General features: G+C 32.6%; 1 protein-coding gene across 1 annotated transcript in view; it reads right to left on the reverse strand.

Annotated features, from left to right (window-relative positions):
* Positions 1-13,836: 13,836 nt before the first annotated feature.
* LOC145029988 (uncharacterized) overlaps positions 13,837-16,605 on the reverse strand; it is a 4,138-nt gene continuing 1,369 nt past the window's right edge. Inside the window, exons 2-4 of the mRNA XM_078978432.1 lie at positions 15,074-16,222; positions 14,531-14,997; positions 13,837-14,458 (exon numbers count right to left, since the gene is read on the reverse strand). Of these exons, the coding sequence (XP_078834558.1) occupies positions 13,837-14,458; positions 14,531-14,997; positions 15,074-16,222 (2,238 nt within the window). The remainder of the gene's footprint in view (positions 14,459-14,530; positions 14,998-15,073; positions 16,223-16,605) is intronic.

Genomic DNA, 16,605 nt, shown 5'->3' on the forward strand with positions numbered 1-16,605 from the left:
CATCTAAGGTAAGGTTTTGCTTGGATCTATGACTTGTATTCCTTGTTTATCAAAAATCTCTTCCTAATCCATGCAAAAATCGTGATCTTGCACTCTAGAAACCCCATAAACTCGAAAACTTCATCAAGGAGTGCAAAGGCCAAAAATCACTTCATTTCTTCCATTCTTTCTTCAAAAACCGAATCAACATCCAAAGTGAGTTTCATATCCCCTTATTTTCGGTTTTTATGAGTTTTTGTGGGGGAGAATACAAGCAAAAGTGTAGATCCATCATTATGTGTATGTTGTGGTTGATTTCTATGCTTATATGTATGTTTTGTATGATTTTGATGATAGATCTAGTATGAAATGCTAAAAAAAACCGAGACATATATTTTATTATAGCATAAAATATACTATTACATGCAAAGTATACTAAGAAAATGGCCAAATGGCTTGACAACACTTAATTTGGGCTAAAAACTCATTTTTTTGACATAAAATGTTGAAAATACAAAGTTAAAGGGCCTAAAGTGAAATATTTCGAAATCTGATGGGTGAGATGAGTCAAAACAGTTTACACAATGTATTTTCTGAAAATATACTATTTAGAGGGTTAAAAACATAAATTCCAAGCTTATTGGGCTAAATATGACATTTTCGGCCCAATGAGGCCCAATATGCGAAATTTTCTAATTTGGAGGACCAAAACTGCATTTTTCTGTAAAACAGTGGACTATAAGTGTTCCATGTACTTTTCAAAGGTTTAAAATGCTTTTCAAATTTAAAAAGGACCAAAGTTGTAAAAATTTTCCAAATTGGGTCAAAAATGTAAAAGTTGCGAAAAAGAGGGGCTATAACCGAGAAAACTGAAATTTCAAGGACTTAAACTGTTTTCTATGATAAATATGCTGGAAATACTTATTTCAATAATTTTTGGTATAAAAATGTCAAGAAAATTAATTTAAGGACCAAACCGGAAAGTTTTTAAATAAAGGGGTGAAAAGGGTAAATTCTACAATTAAGGAGGGGCTGAAAATAGAAAATCTTCAAGGCTAGTCAATACATGCAATTTGATCAATTGACGGTACCACGCTTGTCGACAAAATACAATACACTACAATACCAAAAGTCGTTGTTAAACGAATTGGTTCGGTCTCGAACCAATAAAAATCCAAAACCACTAACACGACGACGTTACGACATTACGATTCATAACTAATAACGATGGAGAATTCACTATACATACGAGTGTGCGCAGACGTCTATGCACCATCTTTGGGCCCCAAAAGTGTAAAATCTTGTTCGTTGAGCCTAGCTAGCCCAATGACCTGATCTTAAGGCCCGAAGATCTCTCTCTCTTACAGAGTGTTGGGTTTTATCGATCCGACATAACGTAACAGGACTTTCAATGGCAAACGTGCTGCTGGTCCCCAAGGGTCCTTCAGTGCTGCTAGTAAAGTCGGTAACTCACGATTGCGGGTTGGGCTTCGGGCCCTTCGCAATTGCATTTGTCTTGAACGACGCGGGGAAATACCGAGGGTTTCGCACCTTCTCTCCTTCCCTCCGGTCGTGGGACTACACAAGTCCGGGAGGATCGAGTTGTGTGAAGAATTACGAGTGGTGCCTAAGGGATCGCTTGTAAGGTTGTCGATTAGACGTTTTCGTTAACATACGTCACAACACTTCACCACCCATTGTATTCTCAATGCCTCCGGAACTCAACGATTCCCTCTAACGAAACGAAACAACGGTATACAAACTAAGTAATACAAAGTGATAGGAAAACGTCGGGTTTTCCTAGGGTTTTCAACAATTACAAATTACCGGTTGAATTTTCACAACTCTTACGCCTACATCTATAGAATTCAAACATGCATACTCATGGATCAACACATATTTTTACACTATTCTATTTTTAGAAAATATCGGATTTTCTGATGGGTTTCAAACATTACATTGGATTTCAAACACTACTTATGAACTCACCAACATTTCGTATGTTGACGTTTTTCAAAATACTTGTATTCTCAGGTAACAGATAAGGTGACGGATGATTTATACTCTATGATGTTTGTTGTGGTTTAAGTGATGTTGAATAGTTATTTTGAGAATGTAACGTTTGAACAATGTAACGAATGTAAACACTATCGGTTGTATTATTCCAAATGTTGGTGATGTTTTATGTTATGTTTCATGTATATGCATTGTGATGGTATTCAATGAGTCACAATAGCCCTCGGACGTTTCCGCCGTCTGGTTCGGGGGTGTGACATCAAGTCTGAAGCGGATTCTCACAATCCCCTGAATCGGATTGAAGAGAACAAAAACGATAATTCTTGATATCACATCCTTTCTCCATCTTTTTCAAAATGTACCTTTCTGGAATTTCTTTAACACCACATCTTATCGTTATTGTAAAAGCATGTCTGCATAAAACACCCATATGCTTGAAATGTTCACAATTGCAATTTATTTCATTCTCTTCAGCTTTTATTTCAACTTGATACAAAAAAATAATAAACAAAAAATGAAACAAAATTACACATTTAAATTCATATATGAACAATCATATATAACTATTCATTATGAATATTACATTATAATCATATATAATAATTCATATTCATATATGAATAATAATAAATAAATATTCATATATGAATAATCACATTGTAAATATTCATATAAGATATGAATTTAAATTCATATATGAACATGTTCTAATTTTAAAATGATCAGAATATATATATATATATATATATATATATATATATATATATATATATATATATATATATATATATATATATATATATATATATATATATACACACACATTGCATTATTCATAAAAAAACTATTAAATTACCTTGTATTTATTTTTAAATTCACTTTTACTATTGTTGTGTTGCATAATGTAAACTTCCCATCCATCTTCAATATCAACATATGAGTATGTACATTAAAAAACTTGCTTTATATATATTTCCTTTTGCACCTCAAAAAATAATGTACTTGTATAAACTTTTGATGCTTGCAGTTCTATTTATTGAGGTGGTTGCATTTTATATGATGCTTTTTTGGATGCCTTATCAAGCTCTCGTTGAGTATTCTTTTGCTTTTGAATGGCAGTTTCGTAATTCATCATGAGATTCAAAAGTAAATTACCACTTTCTGAGTAGGTATTAAAAAATGAATTCATACTCTCTGACTTCGACGTAGTCTTTATCAACCTACACATTGGAATATCGTTAAAATATCTAGGTATCCATGAACCAAGTTTTGTAAACTTGTCTTTAAACCATCTTGTCTCTTCAAGATTGAATTCCTTTATAAGCAAACCCCACTTCACCTCAATGACATCAGGTTTCATATTAATGTCCCAAACAAGCTTTGAAAATCTTTTTCTAAAGTTTGTGTTCGTAAATAAATCATCTGATATCTGTATTAAAACAAAAATAAAATAAAATTCTATATTTATTCATAAATGAGCGAATATTAATAACTAAAATAATATTAATTATTCATAAATGAATATACTAATATTTCAAGAAAATTACTATATACATCTTAAAATAACTTAATACTATGTAACATATTTGAAATATATTAAAATAATACCTTTTTTTCAACTTCTTCATTATATGCCACATACATAATCGGTGCTTTGAATTAGGAAACACATTCTCAATAACTTCTTTTATTGCAACATGTTAATCGGTTAAAACAAATGTTGGTTCTTTTACATGAGTTTTAAGAAACGCTTTAAGCAACCAAGAGTATGATTCAATGCTTTCATTGCTTAGCAACCCCGATCCAACATTAACTGATTTTTTATGATGGTCAATAGCAGTAAATGGAACAAAAATCATTCGATACCTATAACACAAAAAAGTGATCATTAAAGTTAAATTTTGAAGTATTCATAAGTGAATATAAAAATATTCATGTATAAATAAAGTTACAGTATATTATTAAAATATTTTCAATATTAAAAACTGAACATTAAACATAAAGTTACAATATTCATATATGAATAAGCTATAAAAAAAATAGATAAAATAAGTTACTTGTTTGTTAGGAAACTCGCATCAAACGAGATAACATCACCAAATTCAGCCTAATATGCATTCTCCATTTCAGTAGCCCATAACATAGAGTCAAAAACATCATCTTGGCAATTAAACTCAAAAGAGTAATTTTGATAGTGAGCTCGGCGATCATTCATTTTGTTTACTATCATTTGAGCATCTTTATAACGTATAAGCTTGTTAATATCTCTCCTTAAATTTTTATAGTCAACTACTATGGGCTTTACAAACTCATACCCGCCTCTCAGACTTGCCCTCAACTTACGAGCCATAGTTAGACCTATTTTTGATGTCGAAGCACGCACTATAAACTCTTTTTCTGAATACTAACATTTGCCTCACTTTTTTTAAATCAGTTCACTTCTCAAGTGGATGGTTGTGAAGTTCATCAAACTGAAAAACTTTATAATCTGAAGTTTCATACACAGATTCAAATATAATCTTTGCATGACAACCAATAACTCTTGAATTTGAATTTCGATTCCTCCTAACACCAAATGTACCCAATGTTCACAAGAATTCTTTTTTTGTTTGCCACCACGAATACATATAACATGTTTCTTCTTTATAATCTTGTTATCAAACCTTGAGTGTGTGCTTAGTCTCACATCAAACTTACCAATTTCAAGATACTCAGAATCTTTTGATGGCAAACTCTAATGATTTGAAGTTTAAACCTTTTAGATGGAATAAATTGAACAGGTACATCTGGCTTATAGAAATGTTCTCCAATTACATTACCACAATATTGCGCATAATCTACTAAACTCGAAGATTCACCTAATAAAAAATTATAAATCTAAATGAATCTACTAATGCATGAATAAAACAGTCATATATGCATACATGAAATTCATATGAACAAAACAAAAAACAATGCTTATATGAATACATGAAATTCATGAATGACTAAAACGATTCATATATGAATAAAACAATTCATATTTGAATAAAACAAAAAATCCATGTTTATATAAATACATAACATTCATATGAATAAAATATTCATATATAAATACATAAAATTAATGAGAATTCAAAATATATAAAATAAATAGCTTATTTATATATGAATAAAACGAAAATAATAATAAATTTGAAATAACAGTTATCACACGTTAATTCATATATGAATAAGACAACAATTTATTTAGATTAACACATTCATATGTGAATACATGATAATCAACAAAATTAAAAATAAAAATAATTCAATAACAGATACCTTCAAAAAATGAGTTCTCAACATCTTCTACTTCACTCTCACGCATCGAAGAATACAAATCACCATGAATAACACTAGAATTTCAAATAATAAACCAAATGATATGTAGAAAACAACAACAACAATCTTAATATCGATTAAAATGATGATAAAATAAAATAGAAACTGAACGATAATAAAACTAAAACACAAAACACAAAAATAGTCCTAATTACAAAAACCTGATGAATTTCGAATATATCTCACATCGGCATACAAAAGATATGAAAGAAACTTATAATAAAATTGCAAGAAAGATCATATGAAAAACTGATCAATTAATCAATCTCTCTCACTTCAGAACATAAAATTTACAACGATATATCCGATTGAAAATTAAATCAGGTACAATCAGATCCTAAAATTGAAATAGAGATCTCAAACTACAGAACAAAAATTCAATCAAACAATTGCATTATATATCCGAAACTTCACGATTAAAGGAAATAATACGAATAATTCCTAACGAATTATATAAATCAATAATCTTGATAATGAACAAAAATCTGATTCAAACGATATACATATCTGATCAAAACTGAAGCTGAATACGAAAAAGAAAACTGAAATACAGATACGAAACATTACGATTAATGGAAAGAATACGTATAATTGCTAACGAGTTATATAAAGAAAATAATATTGATAATGAATTCCTCCATATATGTGCTTTAGCGACTTGTATATTTGCAGATCGACAAGTAAAATCAAAGATGTTTTTTTTTTACTATTTTTCATAAAATAATTATGGAATTGGGTTATATTTGTAATTTTCTCATGAAAAAATGACATAAAGATTTTTTAAGTTTTACTTGTCAGATAAATGATTGGTTGAAAATGCTTTTCCATTTTCAACATTTTTATTTTATCGATTGAATATATATATATATATATGGGAAAAGTAAATATGTGGCTGTCATGTATGTAATGTTAGGTATATAACCATCAAAATCGACTTTATTTTGATTAAAGAACACATTTTTCTTTAATTTTTAGCTTCCTATTGCCTTTAAACTTATATTATATTTTATTTCGTGATTTATCTTCAATATATATCTATTTCAAATGTGTTTTTTATTAGACCTTTAATAGGTTTCATAACTTCCTTCAATACCTATCTTATTTATACTTGTATGGGTTTTTTTCATGATGTCTTATGGAAAGCGGTTTATTAATTTTTTTAATGAATAATTTCAATCTTTCAAAACGTATTTTCTATATTAAATTTCAATTAGAAGACCTACAAATAGTTGGTAAAATATTTTTATATATGGTTTGTGGTGCTCTTATATATGGTTTGTGGTGCAAAATCAAACTTATGAAATTCCATAAAAATATGTACAAAGCTTAACATAAGTTCTAATAGAGGATACAAGAAAGATGGTAGAGAGATTCGATGGCATTTTGTTAAAAATATATAGTTTTTTGATGGTTTTATACCTAACATTAAATACATGAAAGCTACATATTCCCTAAACCTTATATATATATATATATATATATATATATATATATATATATATATATATATATATATATAGGTTCAGGTTCATTTGAGACCATTCTAATTTTGTAAGACCGTGAGACCAAATCTAAAAATAATTTTATAATGCAAAATAAATGAAAAAATCCAAAAATTCTTTTTTTAAATATTATTTTCGGAACTTGAATTAACTAAAAAAAATTAAAAAAATAAAAAAAATTTAAAAAAAAATCTCGTTTTTTTTTTTGAAAAATACGTGAAATATTCTAAATAGAATATTACACTAACATATTCTAAAAAATAATTTTAAAATGCAAAATAAATGGAAAAAACTAAAAATTCTTTTTTTAAATATTATTTCGGAACTTGAATTAACTAAAAAAAATTCCTATTTTTTTTTTTAAAATACGTGAAATATTCTAAATAGAATATTACACTGTACATATTCTAAAAATAATTTTAAAATGCAAAATAAATGGAAAAATAAAAAAAAAATTTAAATATTATTTTCGGAACTTGAATTAACTAAAAAAAATTTTAAAAAAATTAAAAAATGCGTCTCACGGTCTTATAAAATTATGCCGTCTCACATGAACCTAACCCTATATATATATATATATATATATATATATATATATATATATATATATATATATATATATATATATATATATATATAAACAATAAAATAATAGTCGCGAAACAGAATCTATTTTGGTCATATCTATTTGTTAGTCAACATAAATACAAGACTAAACTGCACAAATGGTCCCTGTGGTTAGCTCAAAATTACCACTTTGGTCCAAAAATGTTTGGACTAGCACCACAGGTCCAAACTTTTTATTTTGTTGCGAGTTTGGTCCAATTTGCTTTAATTTTTTTTCAGATGACGATTTTGCCCCTATTTTTTTAATTTTCAGTTTTTTATTATTTTTATTAATTTCTTTATTAATTTTTTTATATGACAACAACTAATAAAAAAATATTCAGTGTTTAACCCCCACCCCCATTCACTCACTCACTCACTCTCTCTCTCTCTATCTCTCTTTCTCTCTCTCTCTCTCTACATTACATATGAAGAACACTGAAACTCTAAACCTGCACATCACCGAACCTCCGACTCCGACAAGGGCTGAACCGTCGCCGGACCTTCCTCTTCTCACCGGAACGCGACCTGAACCACCAAAACCACCCGGAAACTGCTACCACAACCATTGTTCTCTCTCCACTTCGTCTCTCTTTCTCTCCACCGTCTCTCTCCTTCTCCGGCATTGCGTACTTGACGTTAAAACATCTCTTTCTGATTTTTTTGGATTTTTGTTGTGAAAATACTTATCACCGATCTTGTTTGAAGATCTTTTCATCGTAGATCTGGAATACCGACGATCTGCAACATGACCATCTTCTTCTGAGCTCCAACTCCCCACCATCTTCGGAGACGAACGGATCTGATTCGAAGACGATGGTGCTGTCAAGAACGACGGAAGGGGAGAGAAAGAGAAGGGGGACATTCGTCTTCTCTGTTGCCCAGATCTGTAAATAGAACCATCACCACCATCCATTTAGGACTTTTTGACGATAGATTTGAAACCCTCGCTCTTTCCGACGAGCATTTTGACTGTTCTGACGGTTGTATAGAGAAGGTGATCGAAGCACAAAAAAAAAAAAAGAGAAAGAGGGTGGCACCGGGAGTGGTGATTGTGGCGATGATTTCTATCAGGTGGTGGCAGTTTATGGTGGGTGGCGTTTTTTTGTTTCCGGCAGGTGGTGATGTTTTCCGTCTGATGGAGATGGTTTCCGGCGACATAGTGGAGTGAGAGAGATAGGTAGTATGTATGTTAAAGAGATAGTGGGTGGGTGTAGTACTATGGGTGAGTTTTTTTTTCTTAGATTTTTTTTAATTTGAAATTTAGAAAAATAAATAAGAAAATGGAAAAAGAAATTAATAAAAATAATAAAAACCTGAAAAATAAAAAAATAGGGGCAAAACTGTCATTTGAAAAAAGTTTAAAGCAAATTGGACCAAACTCACAACAAAATGAAAAGTTTGGACCTGTGGTGCTAGTCCAAACCTTTTTGGACTAAAGTGGCAATTTTAAGCTTAGCACAGGGACCATTTGTACAGTTTAGTCTAAATACAACGTTGTCCGCTTACTTTTATATATTTTGCTTGTCTGTTAGTGTGTATATATATATATATATATATATATATATATATATATATATATATATATATATATATATATATATATATATATATATATATATATATATATATATATATATATATATATATATATATAATAAAATAATAGTTGCGAAACAGAATCTATTTTGGTCATATCTATTTGTTAGTCAACATAAATACAACGTTGTCCGCTTACTTTTATATATTTTGCTTGTCTGTTAGTCGGACAAAATAAATAGGAAATATGATTAAAACATTTTAGAAGTCTTTCAGGGGAAATGTTCAAGATTTTGGATGACTATCAGCTGAAGGTATTATGTAGTATTTTCATGCCAAATATAACACTTAGCATGTAAATAACGTAAAAAATTATATGTTTTACGAACTTAGACTTCGTGTAAATTATTATATACTTATCCGAGAAATTTACGACAATAGTCCCTATCACGTTACTCATAAGCTAAACTTTGGTCCAACGTTTTAAAAAAAGGGAACTGATTTGTACACAACACTTTTTCTCCGCACACAACAATTTGTGCTTTAAAGTATTGTATTGTACAACTCTATAATGCATAAATTGTTGTGTACGGCAAAAAATTGTTGTGTACGAATCACTTCCCTTTAAAAAATGGATAATATCATAAAAAACCTTATGTTTGGCAGAAAATGTCGGTTTTACCCTTCGGCACATTTTTGGTTCATTTATACCGCAAAGTTGTCATTTTTTTGTCGGTTTTGCCCTTGTTACCTGCAATAGCAGGTTTCCAGGTTATTATGAATTATTTTTTGCGAAAAAACCCTTAAGTTTACAAATATTTTGCAAAAAAACCCTTAAGATTATAAACATATAAAATATAAATATATATTCAAAGTTTTATAAAACTAAATAGTTTTCTACTGAAACATATTTTTAGCTTTATGTATGGTAAATTTTATATTTGTTTGATATAAAGTTTTTATATTTAAATTTTAAAAAAGTTACATAGTTTTATCAAAATTTAAATATTTATTAATTAATACTTAAACTTTTCAAAGTAATATTAAAAAACGTCTGTTGGCTAATAATAATATGACATTAGTGACATTCAATTAATATTTTTTAAAAGAAAAATAAAAATATTTTATATGTTTAAAAGGTTTGAATTTCAGAAATAATAAACTACCATAGTTCAAATTTAGGTCCATTTTTGCCTTGAACTTGCATTTATTGTGCCGTTTTTGTCAAGTAGCCGGTTTCCCTCTAATCAACCGGTTACCCACTTGCTTAGGTGGAAGATACTTGGCATTTATCATTTAATAACTCTTTCATAGACATCCTCGTGTGCAATTGATCCCTTCAACCCCCACAGGCCACAATTAGTGACAGACTACAATGGAAAAATGACAACTTCGTCTTCAAGATCAAGCTTTAATGGTGGTACAAGAATGAGGAACAAGAAGGTAATAAGATGCGACTGCGGTGATGTTTGTGGTGTATCAGTCTCACGAACACCTGATAATCCAGGACGAAAATTTTGGGGCTGCCCTAATTATCAGGTAAAAACCTATTTATTTTTGTACTAATTTCTCCCTAAAATTTTAGGGCTGCCCTAACTTCCCAAAGAGGAACGTATGTTATAGAACCCTATTTTTTTTTTTTTTTTGGTAGGTGGAAGGAGGCAACTGTGGTTTTTTCAAATGGGCGGATGAAGAACTAGGTTAAAATATGGAGATGTGTCATACAGAGGAGATCAAGCCATTGTTAGAAGTGATCATAGGGCTGTTAGTGGTTATATCGCTGATGCTAGGAATAGTAGTTATTAAGATGTAGTTTTGTTGGTTTTCCTGTATTAGTAATATATTAAGGATAATCAAGAATTGTTACATCTTTGTAATGTTTTTTTTTTTTGGACGGCTGAATGTTACATGTTTGTAATGTATTAAGGGTATTAATGGTAATGTTATTAATGGTAGTTAATTGCTATCTCATGTATGTGTTGCATGAATGGAAATACAATGAAAGTACATTGCATAAAAGGAATTGTACTAAAATACCCTTGGTTACATTCACAATGAAAGTAAACTTTGCATGAATGGAATTGCACTAATGTATTAAGGGTATTAATGGTAATGTTATTAATGGTAGTTAATTGCTATCTTACTTTGCATATGGTTGAATGTTGCACTAATGGTATTAATGGAATTGCATGAAAGGTATTAATGTAATTGCATGAATGGAATTGCACTAACTTGCATACGGTTGAATGTTGCATATTTGTAATGTATTAAGGGTATGAGTGGAATTGCATGAATGGTATTAATGGAATTGCACTAACTTGCATACAGTTGAATGTTGCATGTTTGTAATGTATTAAGGGTATTAATGGTAATGTTATTAATGGTAGTTAATTGCTATCTCATGTATATGTTGCATGAATGGAAGTATAATGAAAGTACATTGCATAAAAGGAATTGTACTAAAATACCCTTGGTTACATTCACAATGAAAGTAAACTTTGCATGAGTGGAATTGCAATAACTTGCATAAAAGGAATTGCACTAATGAAAGTACATTGCTAATGCTTAACATGTACTAGAAAATAAAATAAAAACATCATGGTTACCATAATAGGGGGCATCGATTATAAACCTTAATATAAAGCATCCATTACATAAGTTTTACTATCATGTAGCAGCCATCCATTTTGTATACCAAAACATGTACCCAAAAGCCTAAACAATATCCAAAAAAAGGCAAGCAATAATGTAACACTAAACAAATGGATGTATGCTACAAGTAGTGGGTGTATATCAAAAAATAACCAAAAAGGGCTACCTATACAATTGCCCAATGATACCATCCCCACTTTTGCCCCCATATACCTAGGTAACTACTCCAAATCTACTGGATAGCTAGATGTGGAACCCCTTCCATCTTTGTCAAAACAAGGTTTCTTCAGCTTTTGCAGGATGATCCTTTCTGAGGGCTTTCTTGTCCTTCTAGGTGGTACATGACCTTCATCATCAGCATCATTTCCCTCCATATCTGCTGCATCATCCTCACCAGCACCAGCACCATTACCCTCACCAGCACCAGCACCATCACCATCAACCTCACCATCACCCTCACCTGCTACTTCATCAGCATCATCACCATCACCATGACCCTTATTTCCCTCCACACCATCATTTATAAGACCATCATCTTCATTTCCTTCCATCACACCATCAACATATGGAATATCCTCAACTTCATTCACATCCTGTTAATAAAAATTTGAAGAATACTTATTAATAAAAGATATAAACATGTTTGATACTAATGTTAGCAATTATAAAATGATGGAGTCAAACTAACCATCTCAACTGCTGGCATATCATCCAATTCAACTTTAACCCCTCTCAAGCTCTCTATTTCAGCCATGCTATATCCTGCCCCAAGTAGGTCTGCTACACTTTCTAGATCTAGCATCACCATCTCTGGGAGAACATCACTTGCATTTCCTTCAGTGAATTCAGGTTCAGGATTACCCTCATTCTCATACTGGCTTTTTTCATCTGTACCTTTAAGAATAGCATCCATTGCATCTTCAACCTCATCAAGTTGTTTTGTTAGGTCAGGTTCAACTTCCTCAACACCTTTGTCATCATTAGCATGAAGAATACTTTGAATAATAGCATCCATTGCATCTTGGAATCCATCACTTTTCTGATAATTATCCTTTGGTTGGCTAAGAGAAGCTTCAAAAGTGCACATCATATCAACCAGACTGTCATCATCAATATCTTCATTGTCAAACAAATCTTTCACTTGTTCCTCACATCCCCTACCTTCAACATGACCATCTAAACCATCATTTTTGCTTTTAACAGATTTAGAACCTGATGCTTGATTTGGGTCAGAATGGACCTTTTCCTTGGCCTTCCTTTCTTCTTTGGTGGCATAGGAACTGCTTCCTGCCTCTCCTTCCTAGGCCTTCCTTTCTTCTTTGGTGGCATAAGGACAGGTTCCTGCCTCTCAGACCTATCACATGATGCTTTATTGGGTTCATCTTGTTCCTTCCTTGGCCTTCCTTTCTTCTTTGGTGGCATAGGGATAGGTTCCCTGGTTGCATTCTTGCATCCCTTCTGGTTATGGTCATACTCAAAGCACTTACCACACCTTATAGTTCTTGGGGTGTGTACTCTTCCATCATTTTCACTTACATGTCTCCTTCTATTAACCTTTGGCCTACCAGGTATTCTCCTTGACACTGGTGGCAAGGGCTTTATGTATTCAGTTTGAGGCCATAGATTTGAACCATTCACTGGACTAATGTTAGCAGAGTAACACTTAAGGAATTGTTCCTTGGAAAACATGTCATCAATATACTCATCAGGTGTTTGATGGATGTAGTTGATGGTTGCAATTGCATGAACACATGGGATCCCAGCCAGATCCCATAACCTGCAGGTACAATGCCTTCCATCTAAATCCACCATGTAGCTATCACATCCTCTCCTTGCTTCAAACACATGTTGTTGACTATGAATTATTAACCAAAACCTACATCCAAAAGTTACATGTTCAAGTGTTACCTAATGAAATTAAAACAAAAGTTACATGTTAAAGTGTTACCTCATGTTCTTCCCAAAAAGCTTCATCTTCTTTAACACTGCTGGACATATACGGGTATTCCATCTAGTGCTTTCCTCAATCATGTGAGCAAACCTATCCATGATGTATATCCTTATTTCTTCAAGCATTGTGATCAATGGTTTTTTCCTAGCATCCACAATGATGGAATTGAAGCACTCTGATATACCATTCTCCACTGCCTCACATGCATACCTTGTACTCATGTAAGCTCTACACCATGTTTGGTGGCATAGGAACTGCTTCCTGCCTCTCCTTCCTAGGCCTTCCTTTCTTCTTTGGTGGCATAGGGACAGGTTCCTGCCTCTCAGACCTATCACATGATGCTTGATTGGGTTCATCTTGTTCCTTCCTTGGCCTTCCTTTCTTCTTTGGTGGCATAGGGATAGGTTCCCTGGTTGCATGCTTGCATCCCTTCTGGTTATGGCCATACTCAAAGCACTTACCACACCTTATAGTTCTTGGGGTGTGTACTCTTCCATCATTTTCACTTACATGTCTCCTTCTATTGACCTTTGGGCTACCAGGTATTCTCCTTGACACTGGTGGAAAGGGCTTTATGTATTCAGTTTGAGGCCATAGATTTGAACCATTCACTGGACTAATGTTAGCAGAGTAACACTTAAGGAATTGTTCCTTGGAAAACATTTCATCAATATACTCATTAGGTGTTTGATGGATGTAGTTGATGGTTGTAATTGCATGAACACATGGGATCCCAGCCAGATCCCATAACCTGCAGGTACAATGCCTTCCATCTAAATCCACCATGTAGCTATCACATCCTCTCCTTGCTTCAAACACATGTTGTTGACTATGAATTATTAACCAAAACCTACATCCAAAAGTTACATGTTCAAGTGTTACCTAATGAAATTAAAACAAAAGTTACATGTTAAAGTGTTACCTCATGTTCTTCCCAAAAAGCTTCATCTTCTTTAACACTGCTGGACATATACGAGTATTCAATCTAGTGCTTTCCTCAATCATGTGAGCAAACCTATCCATGATGTATATCCTTATTTCTTCAAGCATTGTGATCAATGGTTTTTTCCTAGCATCCACAATAATGGAGTTGAAGCACTCTGATATACCATTCTCCACTGCCTCACATGCATACCCTGTACTCATGTAAGCTCTACACCATGTTTCGGGTTCTTTAGACATCAGATGCTCATATGCACCAGTATTGAGCTTTTTAATTTTGTCCATATGTCTCTTGAAATCACCTTCCACACAGCTCATAGCTGCAGCCCAAAACGGCTTCTTGAACTCCAACCCAGTGTAAGCTTTTCTAAATTTTGCATATATGTGTCGGACACATTGCCTGTGCTCCACATGTGGCAATACATCTTTAACAGATTGCGACAAACCCTATACAAAAACCAGCATACATGTAAGTATTTATAAGTAATTTGAAAAAGTATTAATATGTTATAAAGAAACTTACTTTATGTTGATCTAATATAACTATCAACCCCCTTCCATCAATAAGGTCTAGATCACCACTGAGTAGCTCAAGGAACCAAGTCCAGTTGGACTTATTTTCCACATCAACAACAGCCCAAGCAATTGGATAAACCTGGTTGTTGGCATCTCTACCAATGGTTGTTAGCAGTTCACCCTTCACCTGCCCCTTTAGAAAGCACCCATCTAGCCCAATTACTCTCCTACATCCTCTTTTCCAGCTAACACTTAGTGCTTTGAAACAAATGTAAAACCTGTGAAAATAATTCTTTCCATCTGGATTGGTTGTTACACCAACTTGACATGTGGACCCCGGGTTTGACCTTAACAATTCATGGGCATAATCCCATATCCTTGCATAATGCTCAATGAGTTTACCTTCTATTAAATTTTTGGCCCATTTCCTTGCCCTTCTAACTTGTCCTATAGATACCACACACCTATACCTTTGTCTGATGTCGTCAATCATTTCCTGAAGTTTCATCTTTGGCTTATTTGCAATTTCAGTCACATAATGTCTTCCAATCCATTCAGGGGACACAATGGATCCAAACTTAAACTGCCTAGAACATTTATGGTCACCATTCATAGCTTTGATCTGAAAAGATCTTTCTTTGTACATCCATGCAGCATAAATTCTGAAAGGGTATTTATTCTCTTCCTTCCTATTTCCACATCTAGCTACAATTCTTTTACTATCACATTTTTCATAGTATATTCTATAGCCATGTGAGACTGCATAATTGGTGACACAAAACTTCAGTTGGGCAGGGGATTCAAAGATGTCACCAAGCTTTGGTACCATCTTGTCCCACTTGATGGTTGGGTCATGAATTCTATAGTTGTTTTTCAATACCTCCTGTTCATCTTCATCACTCTGCCAATCAGTAGCATGGTATACTTGTGCTCTGATTTCATCTGCCATACTAGAATTTCGTAGGTTTTCATCACTTAATAGAACATTTAGGAAGATATCCTTACATTTATCAAGTGAGGACAATTCTTCCTCTGGTTCGTGGTCCATGTAAATGCCGTGGAGTTCAAAATCCATTTCAGTCAAGCCAGCAAATGGCTCATGTATGCCAGCAAAGGGGTCAGCGTACCCTTCGTCTGATGAAGCCATTACACCCTCCTGCATCAACACACTAACTTTAGGAACACATTTCAACAAATGTTGAATGTAAATGTAATTTCAGTCAACCTGTAAAAACCTTACCTTTCGAAGAAATGTTGAAGAACACTTTTAACCTAATCGTCTCCAAGAAAACCCTTTTTTTCTCTGTGTATAGAGTCGATGAAATGGGATAAGGTGAAGAGTGATCGGGTTATAGAGGGAGATGAGATGCGACGGTTTAACAACGTATCTAACAGAATTGGAGATTTTTACAAACGACGTTAATTAGCCTTCCACCTAAGCAAGTGGGTAACCGGTTGATTAGAGGGAAACCGACTACTTGGCAAAAATAGCACAATAAATGCAAGTTCAAGGCAAAAATGGACTTAAATTTGAACTTT

Source organism: Lactuca saligna, chromosome 2 (assembly GCF_052625555.1).
Source record: "Lactuca saligna cultivar CGN05327 chromosome 2, ASM5262555v1, whole genome shotgun sequence".
NCBI classification, from domain to species: Eukaryota; Viridiplantae; Streptophyta; class Magnoliopsida; order Asterales; family Asteraceae; genus Lactuca; species Lactuca saligna.